General features: G+C 42.8%; 1 protein-coding gene across 1 annotated transcript in view; it reads left to right on the top strand.

Annotated features, from left to right (window-relative positions):
• Window positions 1-21,644, top strand: part of Aknad1 (AKNA domain containing 1) — a 33,130-nt gene extending 11,486 nt beyond the window's left edge. The window contains 10 exon segments of the mRNA XM_010605939.1: window positions 632-668; window positions 671-764; window positions 5,234-5,390; window positions 9,365-9,456; window positions 12,793-12,890; window positions 15,920-16,039; window positions 16,137-16,244; window positions 18,389-18,470; window positions 20,457-20,586; window positions 21,292-21,644. Coding sequence (XP_010604241.1) covers window positions 632-668; window positions 671-764; window positions 5,234-5,390; window positions 9,365-9,456; window positions 12,793-12,890; window positions 15,920-16,039; window positions 16,137-16,244; window positions 18,389-18,470; window positions 20,457-20,586; window positions 21,292-21,423 — 1,050 coding nt within the window. The 3' untranslated portion in view covers window positions 21,424-21,644.
• Window positions 21,645-22,321: the final 677 nt, after the last annotated feature.

Below are 22,321 nucleotides of genomic sequence, written 5' to 3'. Positions count from 1 at the left end.
AGGGCAGACATAGGTAGGGCTCGGGGATAGTTTAGGGTCTGGGATGTAGAGCTGAAACCTCTGCGTCTTTAAGACCTACAGCAGCATGGTTTAGCCATTCATCTGCACGAGCCTACATGTGCTGCCGCTAGAAGACCCTTTGCTGCTCAGGCAAAATCTTCTCGCTGTCCCTCCCTGATCTCTCAATCCGGCTGCCTGGACTCAAACCCAGGCTCTCTGACTTCTGTTACTTTTTAAGAACTATGCAGCTTCAGCTGTACTTTTCAGAGCTCCAATGTCCTCCTTTATGTTGTCTGTGTTGCAAAATTTTCGACATTGATGACTTAATAAGGAATGGGAAAGCACTTGGCAAATATACAGGACTATGAACATCCCGCCTGGGAAGGTCAGAGGCCTCTGAGTGGGTTCCCAATGAGAAATAAGGAGTAACTGTACCTTTCAGCGGCGGGCTGTGAGGGTGTTGTGGGTGTCGAGATGACTCTTGGGTTGTCTATGTTTTAAATGTCAGACACAAAAACAACGCTGTGAGGAAGTTGGACACTACTGTAGGGTGCACCTGTAGCTGTGCTTTGGGAAAACAACTCCACGCACAGGCTTACTGTGAATGATTCCAGTGACTTAACTGCCACAGGTGCTGGAGCAACTGCAGGGACATCTCCAAGTGCTGGAGGGGACTTTCTGGCCACCAAGGGGATGCACCTGGCCTTGCAGCAGCAAATCCATAAGCATGAACCCCCAGCTGTTGGTGACTTCGATCCAGAAAGGTCAGGTTTAAATGAGCTGTGGAAAGTAGAAGGGTCAAAGGTGACCTCTTGCAGGTGGGATTCTGAAGTAGCTTCTGGTTTAGGCTTTGGTGTAGGCTCAGCAAAATCTGTGTCATCAATGCAAAAAGCGCCACCTCTGGCTACAAGTAGCATGGAATCTAGTGTATGTAGGGTGCTGTGTGCTGGGAACTGAGCCAAATGGAACAGCCATCTCCTGGGACGGAGGTACTATGCCTCCATTTTGCCTTTTGTTGGGTGCTATTTTAGTTGGCTCTGAGGCACGGAAGAACACTAGAAAGCCCTAGAAAGCTCACATGGTAATCGATGAGCACCTCTTCTACTCTCCTTATTTCTCTCCTCTTTCATTTCTCTTCACTCCTGCTTTTACTATCCCTTTCTGTTCTCTTCTGCCATCTATTTGGCAATTCCGAAAGATAGTAAGCAGGAGGGGATCATTGTAAAGCTAATTTGTGCTGTATGAGGAACCACCCACCCACAAATCCTAGTAAGGGAAAAAGGTTAAAGCTTAAAGTTAAACGATTCCCAAATTTATTCACATTAGAACATTAGAACTCTAAGTTTCCAACTCATCATTTTTACGGAATCATTCTCCTCTCTCTCCACTCTAAAGAGTTTTAAGATGCATTCCAGAAGTCCAGGCTAAGATGGCTTCCATTTACATTTTTGGTATGAATTAAAAGAATCCAGTGAGTAGACTTATTTGTTAAGTTCAGCTCTTTCTACTCATAGCATTTTAGCACAAATCGCTCTTGATGCCAAAATGTTTTAATGATTTTTGTTTCACAACTAGCACCCTGAGGTGCTTTTTTCTTGGGATACAATTTTACTTTTCCAAAATGAATAGAATCTCTGTTTTATTTTAATACTGAGTAATCAGATATCAGGGATGAGGTTTTAATACTGATTTCCCCCCAAAGCTTATCCTCCCAACTGCACCCTGAGAAAATGAGATCTTCATACTCTTCTGCCTTTTTTTTTTTTGTTAATCAATAAAATGAGTGTTATTTATTTTCCAAAGAATCTTTTCTTTGCACCATCATTTTAAAGACAGGCCTCTGAGCACATTGAAACCAAAGTTATGCAATACTTCTTTATTTATATCCTAGTTAAAACCACACTGCTTGGCATGAGTATAAATCAAAAGGGTTTTAACTGCAATTATATCCCATATACGGGAGAAGTTTTCAACACTGGGGAAAGGGAGGACCCAGCCTCTCCCAAAACTCACTTAAAGCCACCTCAGGACAAGCAAAGGCTCATCAGCTCGACTGGTCTCATTTCCACATAGGCTAACTTGGCAAATGGCACAAATCTCACAGGACCCTTGGGCCCTGAAGTACAGGAGCCTTCTAAATGTTTAGTTCAAAGGCCAACATAGATGGCTTTATGTAGGGGCAAGAGTTCTACAAATTTATTGAATAAATCACTTGTCTCTATCAGTTGCTATGCTCTTATTAAAATTTTCTTATTATTATGTTTAAAAGGTAATATGGGGAGTGGTGCTGGGGATTTAGCTCAGTGGTTCCGCCACCTGCCTCCCAAGTGTAAGGTCCTGAGTTCAATCCCCGGTACCAAAAAAAAAAAAAAGGTAAGAAAGGTAATATGGCGGTATAGCTCAGAAGCAGAGTCTTTGCCTAGCCTGGGCTCAGTCTCTAGCAACACACACACACACACACACACACACACACACACACACTATGCAAAAATAGTGGTTTGTATATCATGCATCTTGCTTACCCAACAACTATTTTCTTCTCTCTGTTACTTTCAGTATACAGTCTTATCTTCTGCTACATAGAAAAGATAAAACATTCCCTTAAAATGTCTTCTCCATCTCTAAATCTCCATGTTTTTAACTTTTTCTTCCTTCATTCCTCCTCCAGCCTCACCATCCATGTCCTTGAAGCCCTCCCTTTTGCCTACCTGCAGGTCTTATTCCATTATTTCACTTCTTAAATTATTAGTCACTCCTTGTTCTCTGCTACACTCTCATCTGCCTGCAAGATTATAATATGTTTTCCAATACTTCCTTCAACTATGATTTTGGTGTTTCTGTCTTGCCACTTATGGATTAAGGCAGTCTTTCTCCACTAGTTGAAAAAGAGCTTCTATCAGATACAAAACCTCCATGGGTAGGTGGGACTGGGTCTACGCTATCTCACTGACTTGTTTCTATTTCTTTTCTTTCTTTCTTTTTTTTTTTTTTTTGTACCGGGGATTGAACTCCGGACCTTGTGCTTGTGAGGCAGGCACTGGAACCACTGAGCTAAATCCCCAGCCTGACCTGTTTTTATTTCTACACTAACCACATACTTTTAAATTACTACAGTTTCTATTTTGAAATGTTTATTCATTTTCTTTTACTACCCTTGCAATGCTCTTTTCACTAAGAAATTTTGTCGTCAGCCTATCATGGAATAAACTTCCATGAATATTTTTATTTAGAATTGTATTGAGTTTACAAATTATGCTGGGAAAAGTTAGGATCTTTACAGTAATTGTCCCCATCCAGCACTGTATTCTCTTCATATAAATTTTGTATATTTGTTAAGTTTATTCCTAATTATTTTACAGCTTTTCTGAATGTTATTAATAGATATTTTCTCTAATTGATATAGATGATTTCTCTAGGAAATGTAGAAAAGTGTATTTGACCTCTATGGGCTACCTTATACAGTATTATTCTTAGCATTTTGTTGATTTTCACTTAATTGTCTCAGTTTTGTTGTTATTGTTTTGGTACCGGGGATCGAACTCGGGACCATGTGCTTGCAAGCCAGGTGGCAGAACCACTGAGCTAAATTTCTGGCCCCGATTGTCTTAGTTTTTAGGTATGACAATGATTGCATCTAAAAATAATGATGGGGGTTTTCCTCTCTGAATACTTAGGCATCTCTTATTGCTTTATTTCATTGGCTAGGTTTGCCAGAACAATACTCGGTAAATAACTAGTGAAAGTGTGGATTCTTCTCATGTTCCTAACAGTAATAGGAATTCTCCAAGGCATGCTGATCACTGTAGGTTCAAGTAGATGAACTTCACTGAGAACATTTCCTTTCATTTCTAGCTTTCTAGAATTGGGGTGGTTGCTACTATTTAATTTAGGGAAATGTTAAATCAGGAAGTGAAGTGTATTTTTGTTTGTTTGTTTGTTTTTCTGGTACCAGGGATCGAACTTGAGTCCTTGCACTTGCAAAGCAGGCACCGGAACCACTGAGCTAAATCCCTGACCCAGGAAAATGTTAAATCCAATGAGATTTAGAAATATAGTTTTGCCACTGTGACCTATTAATATAGTATAAATATTAATAAATACCCTAATATGGAAGTATAGAATGGGTCAGGAAATTTTTATAAACGTCTCCATGTCTCCATTTTCCTAGATTTATTTTATATAGTACTCCTTTTTCCTGCCTTCTAGTTGTGAATATTTAGTTTATTGATTTTATTTATTTATTTATTTATTTATTTATTTTGGTTTTTTGAGACAGGCTCTCACTACGTAGTTGAGACTGACCTGTGTAGCCCAGGCTGGTCTCGAACTCACAGCGATCCTCCTACCTCAGTCTCCCTAGTGCTGGGATTACAGGCATGTTCCTGGCTAGTTTATTGATTTTTGAACTTTTCTCCTTGATAACATCTTTTTTTTTTTTAAAGACTATAAAGCTGGGCTGTTGCTCAGCAGTAGAGAGCATGCTTTTCATGCTCAAGGCCCTGGATTCCACGTCTGGCACCAAAGAACAAACAGAACCTCAATTAAGCTGGAAGCAGTAACACAGGCTTGTAGTCCCGCTGCTAGGAAATTGAGGCATTTGATCACTTGAGCCCAGGAGTTCGGGGCAGTCTGGTCAACATAATAAAATCTTATCTCTTCTTAAAAAGGGAGAAAGAGAAGGTTTTCCCAAGTACTGGTTTAATTGCATTATTTTGGTTTTCATATATTGCTTCCTACTTACTATTCAATTGTAAATTATCACTGATTTCCATTTTATTTCCTATTTAATTGGAACTTCTTTTGATGAGTGTTGGGTGAAATATGTTCATATACACATGTACTTTTCACCTACTAAGCTTGTTAATTATTATTCATATATTTTAAATCAGCCCTCTTTCAAAATTTGCATAACAATTGTTTCCATGAAGTCACAGCTCTTAGAACTATAAGGGACCATCGTTGGATCTAGATAAGCAAGGTATTGTTATCCCCTGGGTATAGTTGAAGAACCAGAAAGACAAGTGATTCACCAAGGGATGCTCAGCTACTGGGCAGCAAATGGGGACTAGAGCCCAGGACTTTGGATTGTAAACAGGATGCCAGTCAGGCAATTCCCGTTTGAAGACAAGCCACATTACTAATACAGATCAGTACTATATGCAAGAACTGTTGCCACTAGTTAGAATGCTAACTATATAGCCCAGAAGATCCCTGTTTGTTTATGTTTACTCAGAGAAGTAGAAGGTGAAATCTTCAAGTTGGAGATGCTACTTGAAGATGTTAAAGAGAAAACTGATGAAAGCAAATATACTTCAATTCTCTCTCTTCCTGTGAATTCTCCAACCATCCCGGATGACTTGGCATCCACATTCTCTTCATCCTCAAATGAGGTAACACAAAAACCTAAAGCCTAATTCTGTGCCAGGAAAAGTGGTGCTTATGCATGTGCAGACTCCTAATGCATGGATTTGCTGGACTTGGTTTGCTCCTTGGGTCATTCTTCTCAGGCTCCCCCAGGTCATTGTCCCTGACAGCAGGAAGGGAGGTGGATTTTTCTACTCTTCCAAATAGAGGTCTGAATCTGCAGAGTTGGATCTCCTCGTTTGAAGGACATCATAAAGTTTCATCAACTGTGCTGGTAGCTGCTTTGGTTCTTCCTATAACAACAAGAGAAACAGGGCCCTCCAAAAATCCTAAGTTAATGTCAACTTTTTTTTTTTTTCCTACCAGGGATCAAACACTGGCCCTTGCACTTGCTAGGCAGGTGCCGGAACCACTGAGCTAAATCCCTGGCCCAATGAATTTACTTAAAACGGAACCAGCTTTTAATAACTGGAAGTTATTTCAAATGTTGGTTTTTGAAACATCTTATGAGTTTAGGATGTAGCAATGCAGTTCAAACTGATAAGCCACAGAAGAGCTATTTTTTTCTGGATGAATAAATAGCAAAAGGATCATGCCTGGAAAAAATTTTCTTAATAGTCTTATACTCCATTTTCTAAATAAAGAATAGCATACTAAGTGAAGTAATTTCCTCTGAATCCACATTTTCCTCCTCTCAAGTAAAATTCTTTTTGGATTATTTTTATATACAGGATTGAGAATTCAAATCAATCACCACCATAGTTCTACATGTTTTGTTTTTGTAGCCTGAAGTAGCAGAACATTTCAGACTAAACTCAAATTCAATTTGGAGAGACTGAATCATCTAAGTAATTACCTTAAATTGACCACATAGGTTCATACAGTATTTGAAGACACAACCTGAGGCTGATATTCAAAACTTGAAAGAGGTTTTTGTTCAAGCTACCGAGATGAGATTACATAAATGTTAGCTCTTCCAAAGTGTGTTTAATTCCTCCAAACACTTGGTTGCCCAGCAAAACCTCATTCATCTGAGGACCAGGTTCAGAGGTAGGGTGTTTTTGCACCCTTAGTAGCCAGCTCCCACCTCAGGCAGAATTCTTTGCCCTACCTTCGTGTTCCCACAGTACTGGGCTCATTTGTCTTGTGCCTTGGTACTCATCTTTGTACCTTGAACATCTGACTGAATGCTTCTTACCGTGAAGGCTCCGTACAGGGATCCCAGAGCCGCGGAAGACCTAACTGATCAGTGCTTCACAAGAAATCTCCCAGGTTCACAGCTTATCGTCTCGCTAGGCCTGAACTGCACTAGCTTGGGTGGTATGAGGGAGTCTGTCGAGTCAGCATGGCCATCCACCCAGGAGCTCCCCCAGGTCTGGATTGGCACTTCTCTCCTTGGTCCCCAGTTCACAAAAGTGGCTGTGAAATAAGAATTCTACCTGAGTCATGTCATGAGTAGCCCTGAAGAGAGAGCTTACTGCTAGTCTAATCTATTCAGCACGATTTGATGCTATATGCTAGGCACTTTTCTAGGTACCAAGGCTATAACATGAGCAAGGAAGACAAATGATGCTTCCGGTTCTGTGAGAGAGGCACATACTTAACAGATAGAATTGAATATGAATATAGAACGCCAGAAGTATGATACCAGAGTGATACATTCCGCATGACTCTGAAGGCAGACTGCCTATGTTCAAAGTCTGGCTCTGTCACTTATCAGTTTTGTGATCTTGGGGAAGTTAGGTAACCTTTCTGTGCCTTAGTTTCCTCCTCTGGATAATGGGACAATAATGCCTACTCTTGCTGTTGTCATGATATTTAAATGACTTTATGTAGTGCTTACAGCAGGGCCAGGCCCACGCTAAACACCCTGCCTTGGGTGTTAGCTGTCATGGCCATTAAGTAATGGGACCTGAGCACGGTAGGCCTGGGAGGGCAGCATTACCAGGGGAGAGGTGGCTGGAAGTGACATTTGAGTGAGTCCTGGGTTAAGGAGGCAACTAAGGGAAGGGGCATCCTCCAGGAAGGATGATGTGTGCCTTAGTCGTATAGGAATCGACCTGATTTTGAGTCACTTCCCATGTTGCAGCAGCCCTGTGACTCTGCTTCTTCATGCAGCTGCCCCTGAGAGACAGAGGGATGCCCACCTGAGAAGCTCAGACCTGCTGGGCCAAGCCTGGAGAAACCCTAGGGCAGAGCCCCAGGGGCAGTGGGGGAGGAAATGGGGAGGAAGAGGCCCAGGGGCCACACCCCTTAGGTGCCAGGAAGACCATAGGAAATTCCCAGTGACTTCACCAGTTAATGAGAAACCAAATAAGCTCCCAAAGTGGACCTCCCAGGTGGCTCAAGATCTGATTCTAAAATGCAAATTTGCCCTTTAATTGTTTACTTTTAAACTACTCACCTAAAGGTAGAGGTGAGGCTGCCCAGGACCAGCCAGACCCAATGGACATCAGGCTGTCTTCGGATTGCACGGCAACATCCTATGATCTGGTTTTGGGTTCATTTTGTTAATTACTTGAGTGTGATTCTGAAACTGGCATCCTGGAGAACCCTTTGCGCAGTTCAGCCCCTGACAATGTTTAATTTACATTGTTAGCAGAGTTGAAACCACAGTTAATGTGTTTTAAAGGCAGACAACTGAGAAAATTAGAGAAAATCATGTTCAGTGTTGAAATCTTTATTCTATCAAGTGTTCTAAATGCACAAAGGAGCAAAATTAAGGAAGAACACAAGCACAGGACCGCACTGTTAAGGTTCAAACCCATCTCAGCTACTTATGCTCCACGCTCCATGTGACCTTGACAATTTACTTGAATTCTCTGGGCCTCTGATTATTCAGCATTAAAATGCAGACGATGTGCCAGGAAGTAATAAAAAAAGACAACGTAAAGAGCACCTATTAGCACAAAAGGAACCATCAACAAATACTGCAGTTGTATTGATCAATAAAAAATTACCAAAGCCCTCCAAAAAATCTAATGGGCAAAAGATAGGAACTAAAAAGTCACAAATAGGAGAAACACAACCAATAAATAGCACAAGGCAAAACCTTTCTCCTTTAATAGCACAACTCGAACAACTTTAACACAAACACCCCCCTCTTAAATTAAGAAAAACATTTCTACATGATAATTCCTGGTACCATAAAAGGTGCAGTAGAACTGAGCCATCCACACTGTTGGTGGCTGTATGATCTGTAAAAAAGGAAAGCAATTTGACAAAAGGTGTCCTAGCACAAACAGGTCCATGACCTTTGGCCCAGATGTTTCCTCAGGGAAGTAATTAAAATGTGGAAAATTTCTGTGTTCCAAGATACTTACGCCAGCATTGTTTATAATGGCAGAAAAAGTACATTTATTTTGTATTTACAAGAGGCAGGAGCACAGTCAGAAACACCTGGTGGGAGCTGTCAGCTGTTTTGGTTCAGTAGAATTATTTTGTGTTGAAAAGGGACATACAGTCCATCATTTAGGACATAGGCAGTCCCTAAACCTTGTTTTAATTCATAGCTGAATGTATTTCTTTGAAAAAAAACTTTTAGAACTCAACTAACCAGCGGTGAGATTGATTTAAAAACTATCTTGCTGGTTGGGGCTGGGGCTCATTGGTAGAGCACTAGCACTGCAGAACAAAACAAAAATAAAATATCTTTCTAAACCTGTTCATGCTGTGGTGGAGGGTGGAGTAATTTGAAACTACGGGAAAGAAAAAAAAGGAAACATATTTTCTCCTTTGCGCCCAGCTTTTAAAATCTGGAGGAGGAAGGCAGCTCATCCAGGATTGAAGCTTCTCTGGAAGCTCACGCCGTGGGGCTCTGTCTTCCTCCCGTCCCCGCCCCGCTCCGTCGCCCCTTCTGTCAGGGACGCTTAGCGAAGCCTCCTGAACTCCCGGCCGTGAGCCCGCCCGGCCTGGGCTGCCCGCTGGGCCCAGCGAGTGCAGCCTCAGGGTGAGTCACGTCCTCCATCGCAACCACCTCTGTGTGTGCTTTGTGACGCAGGAGGACCCGAGCGGCGCGCCGGGAGGGCAGGAGCGTGCGGAGACCGTGGCCCCGAGTCCAGGCTGTGCCTTCTGCCGCCGACTCCTGGAATGGTGAGGGCTTCCTCCTCCTCCTCCGCTGCTGCATTCCCAGCATGGATGGGGAGGTGGTCTTGGGATAACACCAGGCAAAAGCTCGTGGAAACACTGGCCAGCGCTGGGCGCACAGATCACACTAGCAGTCGTTCTTTAACACGGGTTTATTTATGGGGGAGAAAATCAAAACCCCAGGGGGGATTTTAAAGGAAGGCACAAATCTCCGCCCCAGCTACCACGGAAGCATCTCCAGGAGCCCAGCTCTGGTAGGAACCGCGGTTTAAATCTTCACAGGTGACTCAGATAAGCCCCCCTGAGGGGAATCACAGTTACAGCCCTGGGCTCTGTTTGAGCACTGCCCGGATGGGGGATTCTTAACTCTCCGTAGCACACCGGCTTCCTCCCTCAGTGCTCTGAGTTGAGTCAGAGCCTTCCCCGTTAGGTCCCACCTGCTCCAGTCCCCTGGGAACAACCTCCATTCCTCTCCTCAGGGTTGATTTCTTTCTATTCTTAAGAAAGAAATCTCCCAGAGCTGATGCTATAAATTGTATAAAATCCTAAGGAGAAATCTTGAGCATTTTTGGATCAACTGTTAACCCTTGTAACTTCAGAGTCATTTGCAGCTTCCGTTGGTAGTGACAGGTGCCACCTTCCAGCTCACCGCGGACTAAACAAAGCTTGCTTAATTTACCTTTGAAAGGTCAAGGGTCAAGCAGGGAGGAGCTGTTTAGAAACCACTTACAAGTAGTAATGAATTTAATAGCTGCAGAAGACGATGTCTGGAAGACTACACTTCCTCTTAGAAAGCATTCCACCACCAGAATGGGCACTTGTCGCAAGTGTTTTATTGAGTTTCTCCCTCTAAAAAAAAGAAACAGCTCGGAGTCTGTGCTAAAAATTACTCTGTGTCATCTGGTGTGGCCCATTGTGTCAAACCTCCCTGCCAATCCTGAGCATTGAGGTGTTCCGTACAAGGGGCAAGGGCGTTCATGAAGCTTACTCAACCAGTCATCCCAGGGCTACTGTTTTTATTTATTGAGTTAAAGCCTGGATTTGGATTTTTTTTTTTTTTTTTTTTAAACCAGGGATTGAACTCCGGTTCTTGCTCTTGTGAGGCAAACAGTGGAACCATTGAGCTAAATCCCCAGCCCTGGATTTGGATTTTAAAGAAGGTTTTAAAGCACAATAAAAAATATTTTGAGGCTGTCTGTGGTGGCACACACCTGTAGTCCTATCTACTCAGGAGGCTGAGGCAGGAGAATTGAAAGTTTGAGGCTAGCTTGGGCGATTTAGTGAGAACCTCTCTCAAAATGGACATTTAAGGGCTCGGGATTTAGCTCAGTAGCACTGCACCTGCCTCACAAGTGCAAGATCCTGAGTTCGATTCCCGGTACAAACAAAATACAAAATAAACAAAAATAAAAAATTAAATTAAAACATTTTGAGTAAACATTTAAGGTACTAAATGTTTTTCTTCCAAAATCCTAGTCTAGATCCTACAGACCCACTTAAATACCAAGACAGAGATAGCAATGTTCCAGACTAAATAGTCTCTCTCTCTTAAGAAAGGGTCTTGCTATGCAGTTCAGGCTGACCTTGAATTCACTGTATATATATATGGCCCAGGCTGGCCTCAAAGTTGCGGGGATTCTCCTGCCTCAGCATCCTGAGTGCCGAATTACAGGCAGGCACCACCATGCCTAGCTAAATGTACTCTTCTATAATGGACAAGACAGAAATAAAATCACAATCAAGTGATTCCCTGCAGAGGAGTAATGAGGAAATAGAATTTACAAATTGCAATCTGGGTGAAGCACACAATTCCTGAGGAATTATTAATTGAAGCGAGGGCTATGCATATCCTCTTTATTCCGTTAGAAGATCAGATAGCTCTCTGATGGGGGAAGTAATAGCATTTATCTAAATGTAAATATGTTAAATGTAACATTTAGATACTTTTATATTATTTTTGATGCAAAACATTGCATTTAAGCAAATACTTTGTCTTGTTGAAAGACAACCTTCTCCAGTAGAACTTCCCTTGGCTGTTATGTTTGGACCAGATTTTAGAGCGCAAAGGAATTTAAAGAACAGCACAATTCATGCATTGGACTGCACTCACTTGAGCGAGTTCCAAGTTTTCCAGTTTGGGGAGCAGATGTTCAAACGCTGCAGAGGAGGGTGGAGACAGAAAATGAAGTGTGAGAAAACATGTGACTCAGAAGGAGAGTATATTTTTCCAAAAGGAAAGGGCCTGGCTTTCCAGTTTCCAACCCCATGAACCCCAGCCAGGCCCCCCTCACACACAGCCCCCTTCATCACTAGCAGGAGCTCCACAGGTCCAGGCTCAGCTGGGCATGCGTGTTTGTGCAGCGCTGCCTCCAGTTCCTACCCGCCCCGGGGAATCAGTCAGTCTCCCTGGAGCCAGGAGATCTTGGTTTTGAGCTCTCCACACTCAGAATGCGCGCCTTGCCCTAGGGGCTGTTACTCTATCCCAGGGGCTGAGCAAGAGCTTTGTTAAGAACTGTTATTAATTACAATTCCTTTAGAGGAATTAGAATCTCTGTGAAGGAGGGAGGCTGGAACTACACACGGGTCGAAGTCGCTGGACAAATGCCATTGTACTTGCTTCCTTCCGATGCCCCCTGGTGGCCCTATACTGTACAACTAAAATTACTCCAGGCCCTCAGCCTTAGCTCTGCATATACCCACAAAACCCACCTTGCAGACTTCTTGGACAGTCAGCTGTACTTAGCGGAAGCCATGTGATCCAGTACTGATTCATAGCATAGCTTCCTCTTCAGATAAGAACTGATTTTTAGACACAGATATGAGGAAAACAAGTTTTTATAGTTCCATACTACTACTTTCTATTTTGTGTATGTAAATATGATGATTAAACTCTGTGGAACAGTTGCACATTTTTGGTTTGTTTCTTTGCTTTTGTTTTTTTGAGACAGGGACTCACTATGTATTTGAGACTGACCTGGAACTCACTAGGTAGCCCAGGCTGGTCTCGCAGCTCACAGTGATCCTCCTGTCTCAGCCTCTAGCAATCCTCCTGCCTCAGCCTCCTGAGTGCTGGGATTACAGGCGTGCACCACCACACCCGGCTAGAACATTTGCTTTTATGTTTTATAAATACATACTTATCAGGCCAAATTGCTGGATGCAATTTCATACAGGGAAGGTTTCCCAAAGGACAGGGGGACCTCTTTGTTGAGGACAACAGGCCACATCCACATTGTTTCAGGCTCTGATATAAGAAATTTAACGTTTCAGTTTGCCATTACTTTCCCTATCTCTTTAAGAAATGTACCATAATTTTATGAGATCTCATGCATTTCTTTCTAGGAAGCAAAAGATGGAGAGAAAAGGTCTCAGAAGGATCAACTGTGGAAGGTTTTCCATTGTCGTTCATGAAAAGGCATCACACCAAGATTCAGCTCTTGGTAGGTTAAAGGGCCGGGGCTGTGGGTGCTCAGTCTTCAGTGTCTCTCTCTGTGGATTCTGCTCACGGTGGGCTCCAGCTTATTACCTGCTGCTCCATTATCACTGCCCTAGACCAGGGTGTTACATTTTTGAGTTTTTTCCTAAATGTACAAGATTAATAATTAAATACGATGTGATTAAGTAGGGTGAAGTGTCGTACCTGTTTCTAGCTGGAATCATAGGACTCCACAGAGCCTGTCAGGCGGTGTCCTCAATCTCCCATCATCCTCTTCACAGCATGACCCATGACTGCACCTGGTAAGGTCACAGGCCGTGTGGGCGTTGCTGCCAACTTGTCTGTAAATGTTTCAAGGAAACAAAGAAGGTAGATCTGGGAGGAGACCAGAGTGCATAAGAGCATGGATCTCAATGATTTTAGTCATAGGATCCTTTCTCCAAAGTTAGTTTAAGCAGAGAAACAGCTCCTGGCAGGGCCATGCTGGGTGAGAAGTAGGCAGGAGACCATTGCCTGGTCAGGCAGCTCCTGAGACTGGAAATCACATGAACCTGATTGTCTTTTGAGCCCAACCTGTGAGGAAACTGGTGGCCAGAGAGCTGGCACAGCCACTTACATTCATCTTCCCTGTCGCTGAGAGCCTGGTTTTCAACTCAGCGTGCTATTAGGTCATACTTGCTTTAAGCTCACCTCTCCATAGATGGTGCATTTTCAAATAATAACCACAGATGTCATGGATTGAATGCTTAGTGTACCAGATGCAAAGTGTGGTCAGAGGGCTTTGGGATTCCCCGAAGACCTTTCAGAGAGGGCACGAGGTCTTCCCTTTTTCTAGCAAGGCCGATATTGCAATAAACTGATGGAGATGCAGCCACACAATCCAGCTGCCTGCTACTCAGCCATGCAGAGATATTTATCAAAATTTTAATGATACTCTTCTTATTTTTGTTTCAGAAAATATAGTTATTTTCATTAAAGCATTACTTTGTTTTTTTATTTAAATTGAATTTATTGGTACATTCTAGGTAGACAGTACAGTTACATTCATTACTGGGATCTTGTACCTTTACATGCCAGGAACATCATTTTGTTAACAGGAGGTTAATTTATAATTTTTATTTATTCACTTTTTTAGAGAGAGGGTCTCTCTATGTTGTCCAGGCTACCCTTAAATGTCTGGACTCAAGCAATCCTCCTGCCTCAGCCTCCCAAGTAGCTGGGAGTATAGGCATGCAACAGCTCACCTGGCTTCTTGTTATTGCTTTCACACTGAGCCATGCCCCCAGCCCTTATTATATTTAACTTACATAATGTTTCTTAAATATCTCAGTATAAAACTCTACTTAAAATCCTCAGAGCTGTCCATCTTGGGAAGATCTAAATGTAGAAATGTCTTGCCATTTATATATCAAAATGTCTCTCCCAGTCCAACAGGAGCTGCCTGAATGTAGTATGATAGCTCTTCTCCTGTGCAGTTAGATTTCTACCCCAGGTCTCTAAAATGGTGGATGTTATGATATTTGGTAGATAAAGCCCCATAAACACAAGCACTTTAGGGCCCTCAACTTTAAGAGTGTAAAGGTTGGGAACTGTTGACATGGTGTATATTATTTATGATAACACCCTTGTAAGGTAGGAATTATTCTCTTTTATTTCATCAATAAGGAAATGGAGGCTCAGAGAAATTGAGTAATGTTCCAGGGTAAAAGAGCTGGTGTATTACTTATCTATTGCTGTGTGATAAAGTACCCCAGAACTTAATGGCTCAAAATCATGAACACTATCCAACAGTTTCTGTAGACCAGGAATTTGGGAGCGGCTTAGCTGGAAGGGTAGGGCTCAGAGGCTCTGGTGAGCTTGCTGTCAGAATGTCTGCAGAGGCTGAGGTCATCTGATGGCTTTGTCCAGGTGGGAGGCTCCTTTCCAGGGTGGATTACATCCTTGGCCTGCGGCAGGAGTCAGCTCCTTGCTACCAGGTGTCAGCTCCTTGCCACGTGAGCCCCTCTAATTGGCGGCTCGTGTGTCATGATGACAGGGCAGCCAGCTTCCCCTAGAGCAAGTGATCTGAGGGAAGCACCATGCTGGAAGACTCAGTCTCTTTTATGACTCAGTTTTGGATGTTTTATGCCACCATTATTACTTTGTTAAAGCCAGGGATTTAGCTCAGTGGTTCCAGTGCCTGCCTTGCAAACTCAAGGATCTGAGTTCGATTTCCCAGTACCAAAAAAAAAACCAAAAAACTTTGTTAGAAGCAAGTCACTAAATCCAGCCCAGGCTTACAGAGAGAGAGAGAGAGAGAGAGAGAGAGAGAGAGGGAGAGAGAGAGGAATTAAGCTCTGTCTTTTGTTCTTTTTTTTCCTCCCTGCTCCATGGTGCTGGAGATTAAATCCAGGGTCTCTTGCATACTAGGCAAATCCTCTACTGCTGAACTATACCCTCAGCCCCAATTTCATCTTTTAAAGAGAATGTCAAAGGATCTGTGGATATATTTTCAACTATCACAGTGGCAGAGCCAGGCATCCACCCCAGGCCTCCAAACCCATTCCACTTATGATTCAGAGATGCACGCTCCCTGGACTGGCCTTGTGCTCTCACACTCTGACCTGCCCTGGAGTCCTCCACAGCCCACGGCCTGCCCAAGGAGCTCTAGACCTGTGCTCTCTGCTGCTAGCCTCTCAGGCTAAGAGGGCAAAGTGAAAGTTCAGATTCTCATGTGGGCTTAATCAGGAAGGCCGCATAGAGACAAACTACCTCTCCAGTTGCCTGGCTGACAAAACATAAGTTCTTGGCCCTCTGTGGCCAAATCCCCACAGAGCCCCTCATTTGGCATCTATATGCCCTCTACATCTTGAGGTTTTCATATCAGAACTGTTGCTTACTGGAGATGTCACCCTTGCTGGGAACTCCCCTTGGCAACACAACCGAAGAGGTGAACACCGCGGTGCCTAGTGCCCACCATGCCTGTTAGCAGCCACGTTTTATGACTATCCTCAGGAAACTCACACCACCTTTGTGTAACTTGGGCTTTTTGAGGCTTTGATACAAGATCTGGCTCCTCTGACTCCAGCAGTGGATGGCAGCATAATAAATGTGAGCATTGTGGCACTGAGACTCAGAACTCCCGAAGAGACTGCAGCAAAGACCCTCTGGAAGGTGAGATTGACTTGCAGCCTCCAAAAGGCATAAGTAGGGGCAGCTATTGCTCCAAGACCATGAACTGTATGTTTAATCTTTTTTTTTTTAATTTTAGCATTTCATTATAGATACAATACCCCAGGACAGTATTACTTAAATCACAGCAGAAGAGATGCCTTTGTCCAGTCCTGCTCTTTAGATGAAAATAAAAATTCTGCACCTTGTAAGTACACCTTCTGCATGATGCCATCTGAGATCCCTTCTCCCAGTGTGGGAAACCCACAGATCACTGGCCACGGCTTCCTCTTGGAGAGTCCTGCAGTCTCCAGTCTATGGCTTGGGTCTCCTGCACTTACCAGACACCTCCAAATTCAGCCCTGCACCTGGGTGGCAAGAGGCTAAGCAGTGGCTGGGAAATATGAAAACCCAGGGTTAAAGGACTTGAATGTGCTTTAAATGCAAGTCAGTAACACATCATAAATGCTAGCTGGACAAGTGACTGAGTAATTGCCACTATTATTGTTATTTTTCACAATGGCCAAAACTTTAAATTTCTCCCTCCCAAGTTAGCATATAGAGAAATACTCCTTAGATACCATATTGCTAATTCTCAGTATAAAATCCAGCTATCTTTGAAAAAAATTAACATCTCACAAACATTTTATAAAGGTGCCTAAGACATGGCTCCTCCCTCCAAGAGCTTCCAACTGAGTGGGAAGGGGCTTATACTCAATTCAGGGAAGTTCAAGGCAAAATGTGAGTACTAAAAGCAAGGTCAAAGTGTGCTATGGAAGCTGGGCGTGGTGGCACACGCATGTAATCCCAGCACTCGGGAGGCTGAGGCAGGAGGATCGCTGTGAGTTCAAGACCAGCCTGGGCTACATAGTGAGTTCCAGGTCAGTCTCAACTATATAGTGAGATCCTGTTGCAAACAAACAAACAAACAAACAAACAAAGTGTGCTATGGATCATAAAGGAAGGATACACAGTACTTCGTGTTCCACCCCTGAATGACAGTCATACCTAGTTCTCTGACAGGGGTCACATCTTTCTTTCATTCCTACAGAACTCTTTCCCTCTGGGGATAGGGTTACCAGGGAGAATGTTTCTTATCTTTCACAGTTGCCAAGGCCCAAGACTAAAGAATGTTATTTACCTGAGTGATCTCAGTTGTGCCTCTCCTGTCTTCCTGCAGCTGAAAAATCTACCAATTGTCAAAAAGTAACAGTCACTCAGACTGCACAAGCCACGGGGAAACTTTCTTTACTACCTCCTCAGTCTTTGGACCCATTATTCCAATGCGCGTACGAGGAATATAACTAAGTCATTGAAATGTGAACTCTCTTAGAAAAATGTATAGTGGCTAAGAGGGAGGAAGCTCTTCATCAGTGTTGATAAGGAACCTTCCAGCAATTGAAGCTGACAGAAAACGGAGTGTGCTGTTGGCAGGAGGCTGTGAGCACTGTCTGGGGAGCAGTGTGCTTTGATGTTATAGATCTGTAGACTGACCTAGAACTGGGCCCAATGGCCTTGTGTCTCTTTTGGAGCTTCTGAAGTTACATTTGGAGACTACCAAAGAATTAAGATTGAGCTTGTTTGTGCTTCTGCTCCTCATGGCTCAAGGCTAGGTGCTCAGCATGACTAAATTTGGACTTTTTGCCTTCCAACCTTGCCTTCCACGTCTAAGGAAAAATCTCTCCAGCTTCCCTTGTCTGACAGGACGTCTAGAGGGAAGTGAAGCCTGGCTATCAGACACAAGTAAGACAGTAGACCTGGAGGGAGAAAGAGAAGACAGAGAAGACAGGGGGATGAGGAAACAGGAAGTAGAGAAGAGGCCCTTGCAATAAGAAGGCAGATTTCCTGACCACTGACTTGTCTCTCTTCCTTTTCCTGGCTTGTCTCCTGTGATGATTTTCTTATGGTTTTCTTCTGTTGAATCTGTATTTTCTGGAATCGCCTTAGGAACACAGTTGTTAATTTCTGACTCTTAGAATCTTCACTCCTAAAGTTGGAGAGGATTTCAGGAACCTATATCCAACCTTTGGAAGTTTTCTGTCCATTTATATCAGATGAGGTCGTTGACCCCACAGAAGTTGGACATAATGCCAACAGCGAGCACTCAAGAATCTAAACTCATAGCTTTTCTGTTAATGAAACTGTTTAAATTGAATTTTTTTCCTGTATTCAGAATACTTGATAGAAAATTCCTGGTTTTCTGTTACCTGTCTTACACAATTTTAGAAAATAATTAATTCATACCAAAAAGGAAACGATATGTAAACACCATCTAGGGATCATTTTTAGTGCTCTGAATTTAATTACAGTAATTTTGGTGTTCTGAATTTAATTATAGCAAACATTTTTCAGCTTGTTCAAAACCAAAACAGCTATGTTCCCAGAAAGTGAATTCAATATCCTTTCAAGATGAATGTGAACCTACACTAGGAGAGTAAGTATTCATTTATTACTAGTAGTAAAAACACATCAGTTATTGTTGGTCAAGAATAATGTGGTTATTTGTGCATTACTGACCCAAGATCACCTAGATCATAAGTAGTAGAACCATGATTTTAACCAAGCCCTTTCTAATATTTCAATTATTCACTTATTAATTCAACAAACATCTGAGTGTCAAATGTAGGATATTGTACTAAGTAATGAGGATCCAATGACAAAGTCAACCACTCTCTCTGCCCTCGTGGAGCTTGCTTATTTTTGGAATGGGGATTGAACTCTTGCACTTGTGTGGCAGGTGGCGGAACCATTGAGCCAAATACCCAGCCCTGAGCTTGCTTTTTTGATAGAAGAGCAAGGAAAACTTTGAAAGTGTCAAGAAGGGAAAATATAGAGTGCTAGTGACCTAATTTGGAGGTTCACAGAAGCTGGGCTCCAAAGCATAAGTATGAATGAATGAGAGAGGAGATGTGAGACTAGGAGTAAAGGACATCAAGTCTAAGAAACTTCCTGAAGGGGGAAGGCCAGAATGGAGTGGCTGGAGCCCATAGGAGGGAGGGCAGAGGATGAAATGGGTGAGGTAAGACAGATGGGCAAGGCCAGCTGTACAGGGGCTTGTCAACTATGAGAAGGACTTCAGAGTCTTGGGAATAATGCGAAGCCAAGAAATTTTAGTATCAGGGAGTTTTGTAGTTTTGAAAGATCACTCTAGCTATTGAGGAATAGGAAATGGATTAGAGAAGCCAAAGCAGGAGCTCAGCGTAGCAGGGCAGATAAACAGCTCAGGCTCTACAATCAGACACACTTAGCCTGGGTCCACCACGCACTACCAGAGGACGGTGTAGTGTTTAAAAATGGGACCTTTGTAGACTTCTTGGGTTTGCGTCTTTGGTTCTATGTTCCTGGGCATGTTACCTGACTTCTCTGTGCCTTAATTTACTCCTATGTCAAATGGGAGTAAAACATTTCCAAATTGATTGAGAACCGAGTCAATAAGTGAAAGTACTGAGAATGGAACTTGGCTCATAGCAATGGTGGGCAAGTCGTGGCCGTTCTCAACACTGTTGAAAGTGGTGACTGACTGGATACTGGGAGACAGAAGAGTTGAAGCCCTTGCTCTTCTCACAGGACCACACTACCACACCTTGCCAAATTTTTCATTACGTAGGGTGCTTAATGCAGAATCGTCTCTCGCTTTGAGGACAGATCCAACGTGCTAAACTGCAGAACTAATTAATATTAGTGTAGCAGAGGCAGAAGGCTTAAGGGAGGCTCTGAAGTCACAGTATTGGAGGTGAGGTTTTGTGAAGATGACACTGCTCGCAAGTGTATGTACCAAAATAATGTTAGCGAGGAATGAAGTGACAGTAGCTGCGTGACAGACCTGCAGACAGGCAAGTACTCGTGGCAGCCCTCAGGACTACTACTCAGGGTTGTGAAAAGCGTAACTCCCAGGAATACCCTTCGCAGAGACTATGTGACTAGATCCCTACAGCTATGCGGTGTATGACCTGGACAACTCAGTGGCCTTGGCGACTCTCCCCACACCAAGACAGTCATAGTTAAGTAAGCAGGGAGGCTTCTTACTTAAAGGAGCTTCTATTTTCCCACTGATTCGGCCTTTTTGCTGTGTAAGGTCACTGGTCCTAGAATGAGCTCAACCTGATCCCTACAACTGGTGTTTTTTAAAATGTACATTTGTTTTATAAATAATGCAAAATAGTGTGTTGGCCCCCACATAATGAAAAATAAGTAAAAAGTTGTTGTTGGGAGTCTTGCCTTTTCTGTTGCTAAGTAAAAGTCCCATTCTGGAAAGACATGTGACAACCTTGTTTTGAAGCTCAGCCCCATAGACCTATGAGCTATGAAAAGATTGTGTGTGCTTGAGTCCTGACACCTGACCCCACACAGACAGCCACAAGAGCTGAGCTGAACAGGAGGGTGTGCTTTACACAAGGACCAATGTGCTTTTGCTTTCCAGAAGAAATCTAAAGACTTTTATGACCTTCAGTGCAGATCCTGCAATCCTCCCTCCCCATTTCCAGTCCTGCAAGATTTCTGGAAGCAAATCCTTGTGTGACTTCAATAGCATCGAAAAAACAGAATCTAAGGTGAGGTCTTAGAAAAAAAACTTATAGATCCTTGCAGCTTATATGTTTGGTTTTAAGGACCACAGGACTGCTAGCCTTTAAGTCCTTAAAGTTTGGAGTTAAGAAAATGTTCTGATGAAAACAATTTGCACTCAGCATTAACATTAAGCCTTAGTGGCCACATGGTTTGTATTATTCATAAATTGGTTTCAAAAGAAATGGCCTGGAGAAAGTGTTCTGTGGGTGGTGCCTCAGCTGCAGGATTTCCCCCGCCTGGGCTTAGAGGCCTGGTTTCTATTCCAGTGCCTGTGGTTAGTGCTGCCAGCGGTTTCCTATTTCAAACCACTAAAGCAGATCCCCAGGTCACTTTCAAATGTTTACACACCCACACCCACACACGCCTATGGTCCCCAAACCCCCTTCAGTGCACCCAAAGAGCCTTTTCTTTTTCTGCAGTAGGCAAACATCCCAGTGGGTTGCTGACCTCACCCTCTGATTCATGCTCATCAATCATGTACTGATCTTTTTTTCCCTCCCTTTCCCTAACACATATATTCCATCTCAGACTGGTTTCCTAGGAAACCAATCCTCACAAACAGAAATAAACTGTGGAAAACAGAATGCTCCAAAAATCCCATCTTGTAATGTTTAATAATGCGAGGAAACCAATGATCAGAAACATTAGTAAGTTTGTGTAACTAAAGTATGTGGACTTTTCCTCTGTAGATTTTAAACTCGGCCTTGGATCGTGCCCTAAAGACAGCAACCATTTTGAAAAAAACTACTGATCAGATGATTAAAGTGATCACAGAAGACCTTGCCAAAGCACAGAGATGGAGGAATCAACTGAAATACTAGTTTGACCTAAGGCAACCAAGCTTGTGGAAGGAAAAAACCATGTGAAGAGAACTTGATCATCACTCTCCCCAAAAGTACCTTGCTTGTTACGCAATTTAGAAAGATGTCTTTTCAGAGAAAAATACTAAAACCAAAAGAGGGCAACACAAAGTGTTTAAATGGAAAAAAGAAAAAAGAAAAAAAAAAGGGGGATTTCTGATTCTTAAACCAAAAGAAACCAAACCAGAACAATAAAGTTTACTTTTAACCTATTTCTCTGGAAAAAATTAAAGAAAGAACTATTCTCATATATTACTGGTAAAGTATAAACCAATGGAACCTTTTTGGAAGAACATTTGTTAACACAGATGTTCCTTGGCTTATGAGATTTATATCCCAGTGAACCCACAGTGAGTCGAAAATACCATGTCAAAAATTCACTTAGTAAACCTAACCTGCTCCACATCATTACTCAGCAAAACACTGACAAGTGTCCATTGTTTCCTGTGTGACTTCGTGGCTGTGGGAGCTGTGGGTGGCTGCCAGTACCCAGCATCAGAAAGAGTATTATCCTCTGACTAGCAGTTCCACCACTAGGAATTTACAGATGACTCAGATCCCCACTACATGTAGACGGGTCACCGCATCACTGACAGTGATACCCTCAAGGGGAACTAATCTTACACACCCAGTATAATGATTAATAAATAATAATACTCTGCAACCAGCAGTATGAGGCAGATGATCTAGAAGACAGTGAAAAAAAAAAAAAGATACCTAACCATATACCCAGTGTGGCCTAACTTGTGTATATTTTATTATAGGGCATATATATGTCCTGAAAACATACACAGAAATCTTGAGACCTCTAGGAAATAAAACGGAGTGTAGAGAGAGGATGAATTTCAATTATTCCCTT

The sequence above is a fragment of the Fukomys damarensis genome, unplaced genomic scaffold (genome assembly GCF_012274545.1).
Source record: "Fukomys damarensis isolate Sample0158 unplaced genomic scaffold, DMR_v1.0_HiC HiC_scaffold_33, whole genome shotgun sequence".
NCBI classification, from domain to species: Eukaryota; Metazoa; Chordata; class Mammalia; order Rodentia; family Bathyergidae; genus Fukomys; species Fukomys damarensis.
Note: the sequence above shows the minus strand (reverse complement) of the source record. Positions and strands in the feature narration are given on the sequence as shown.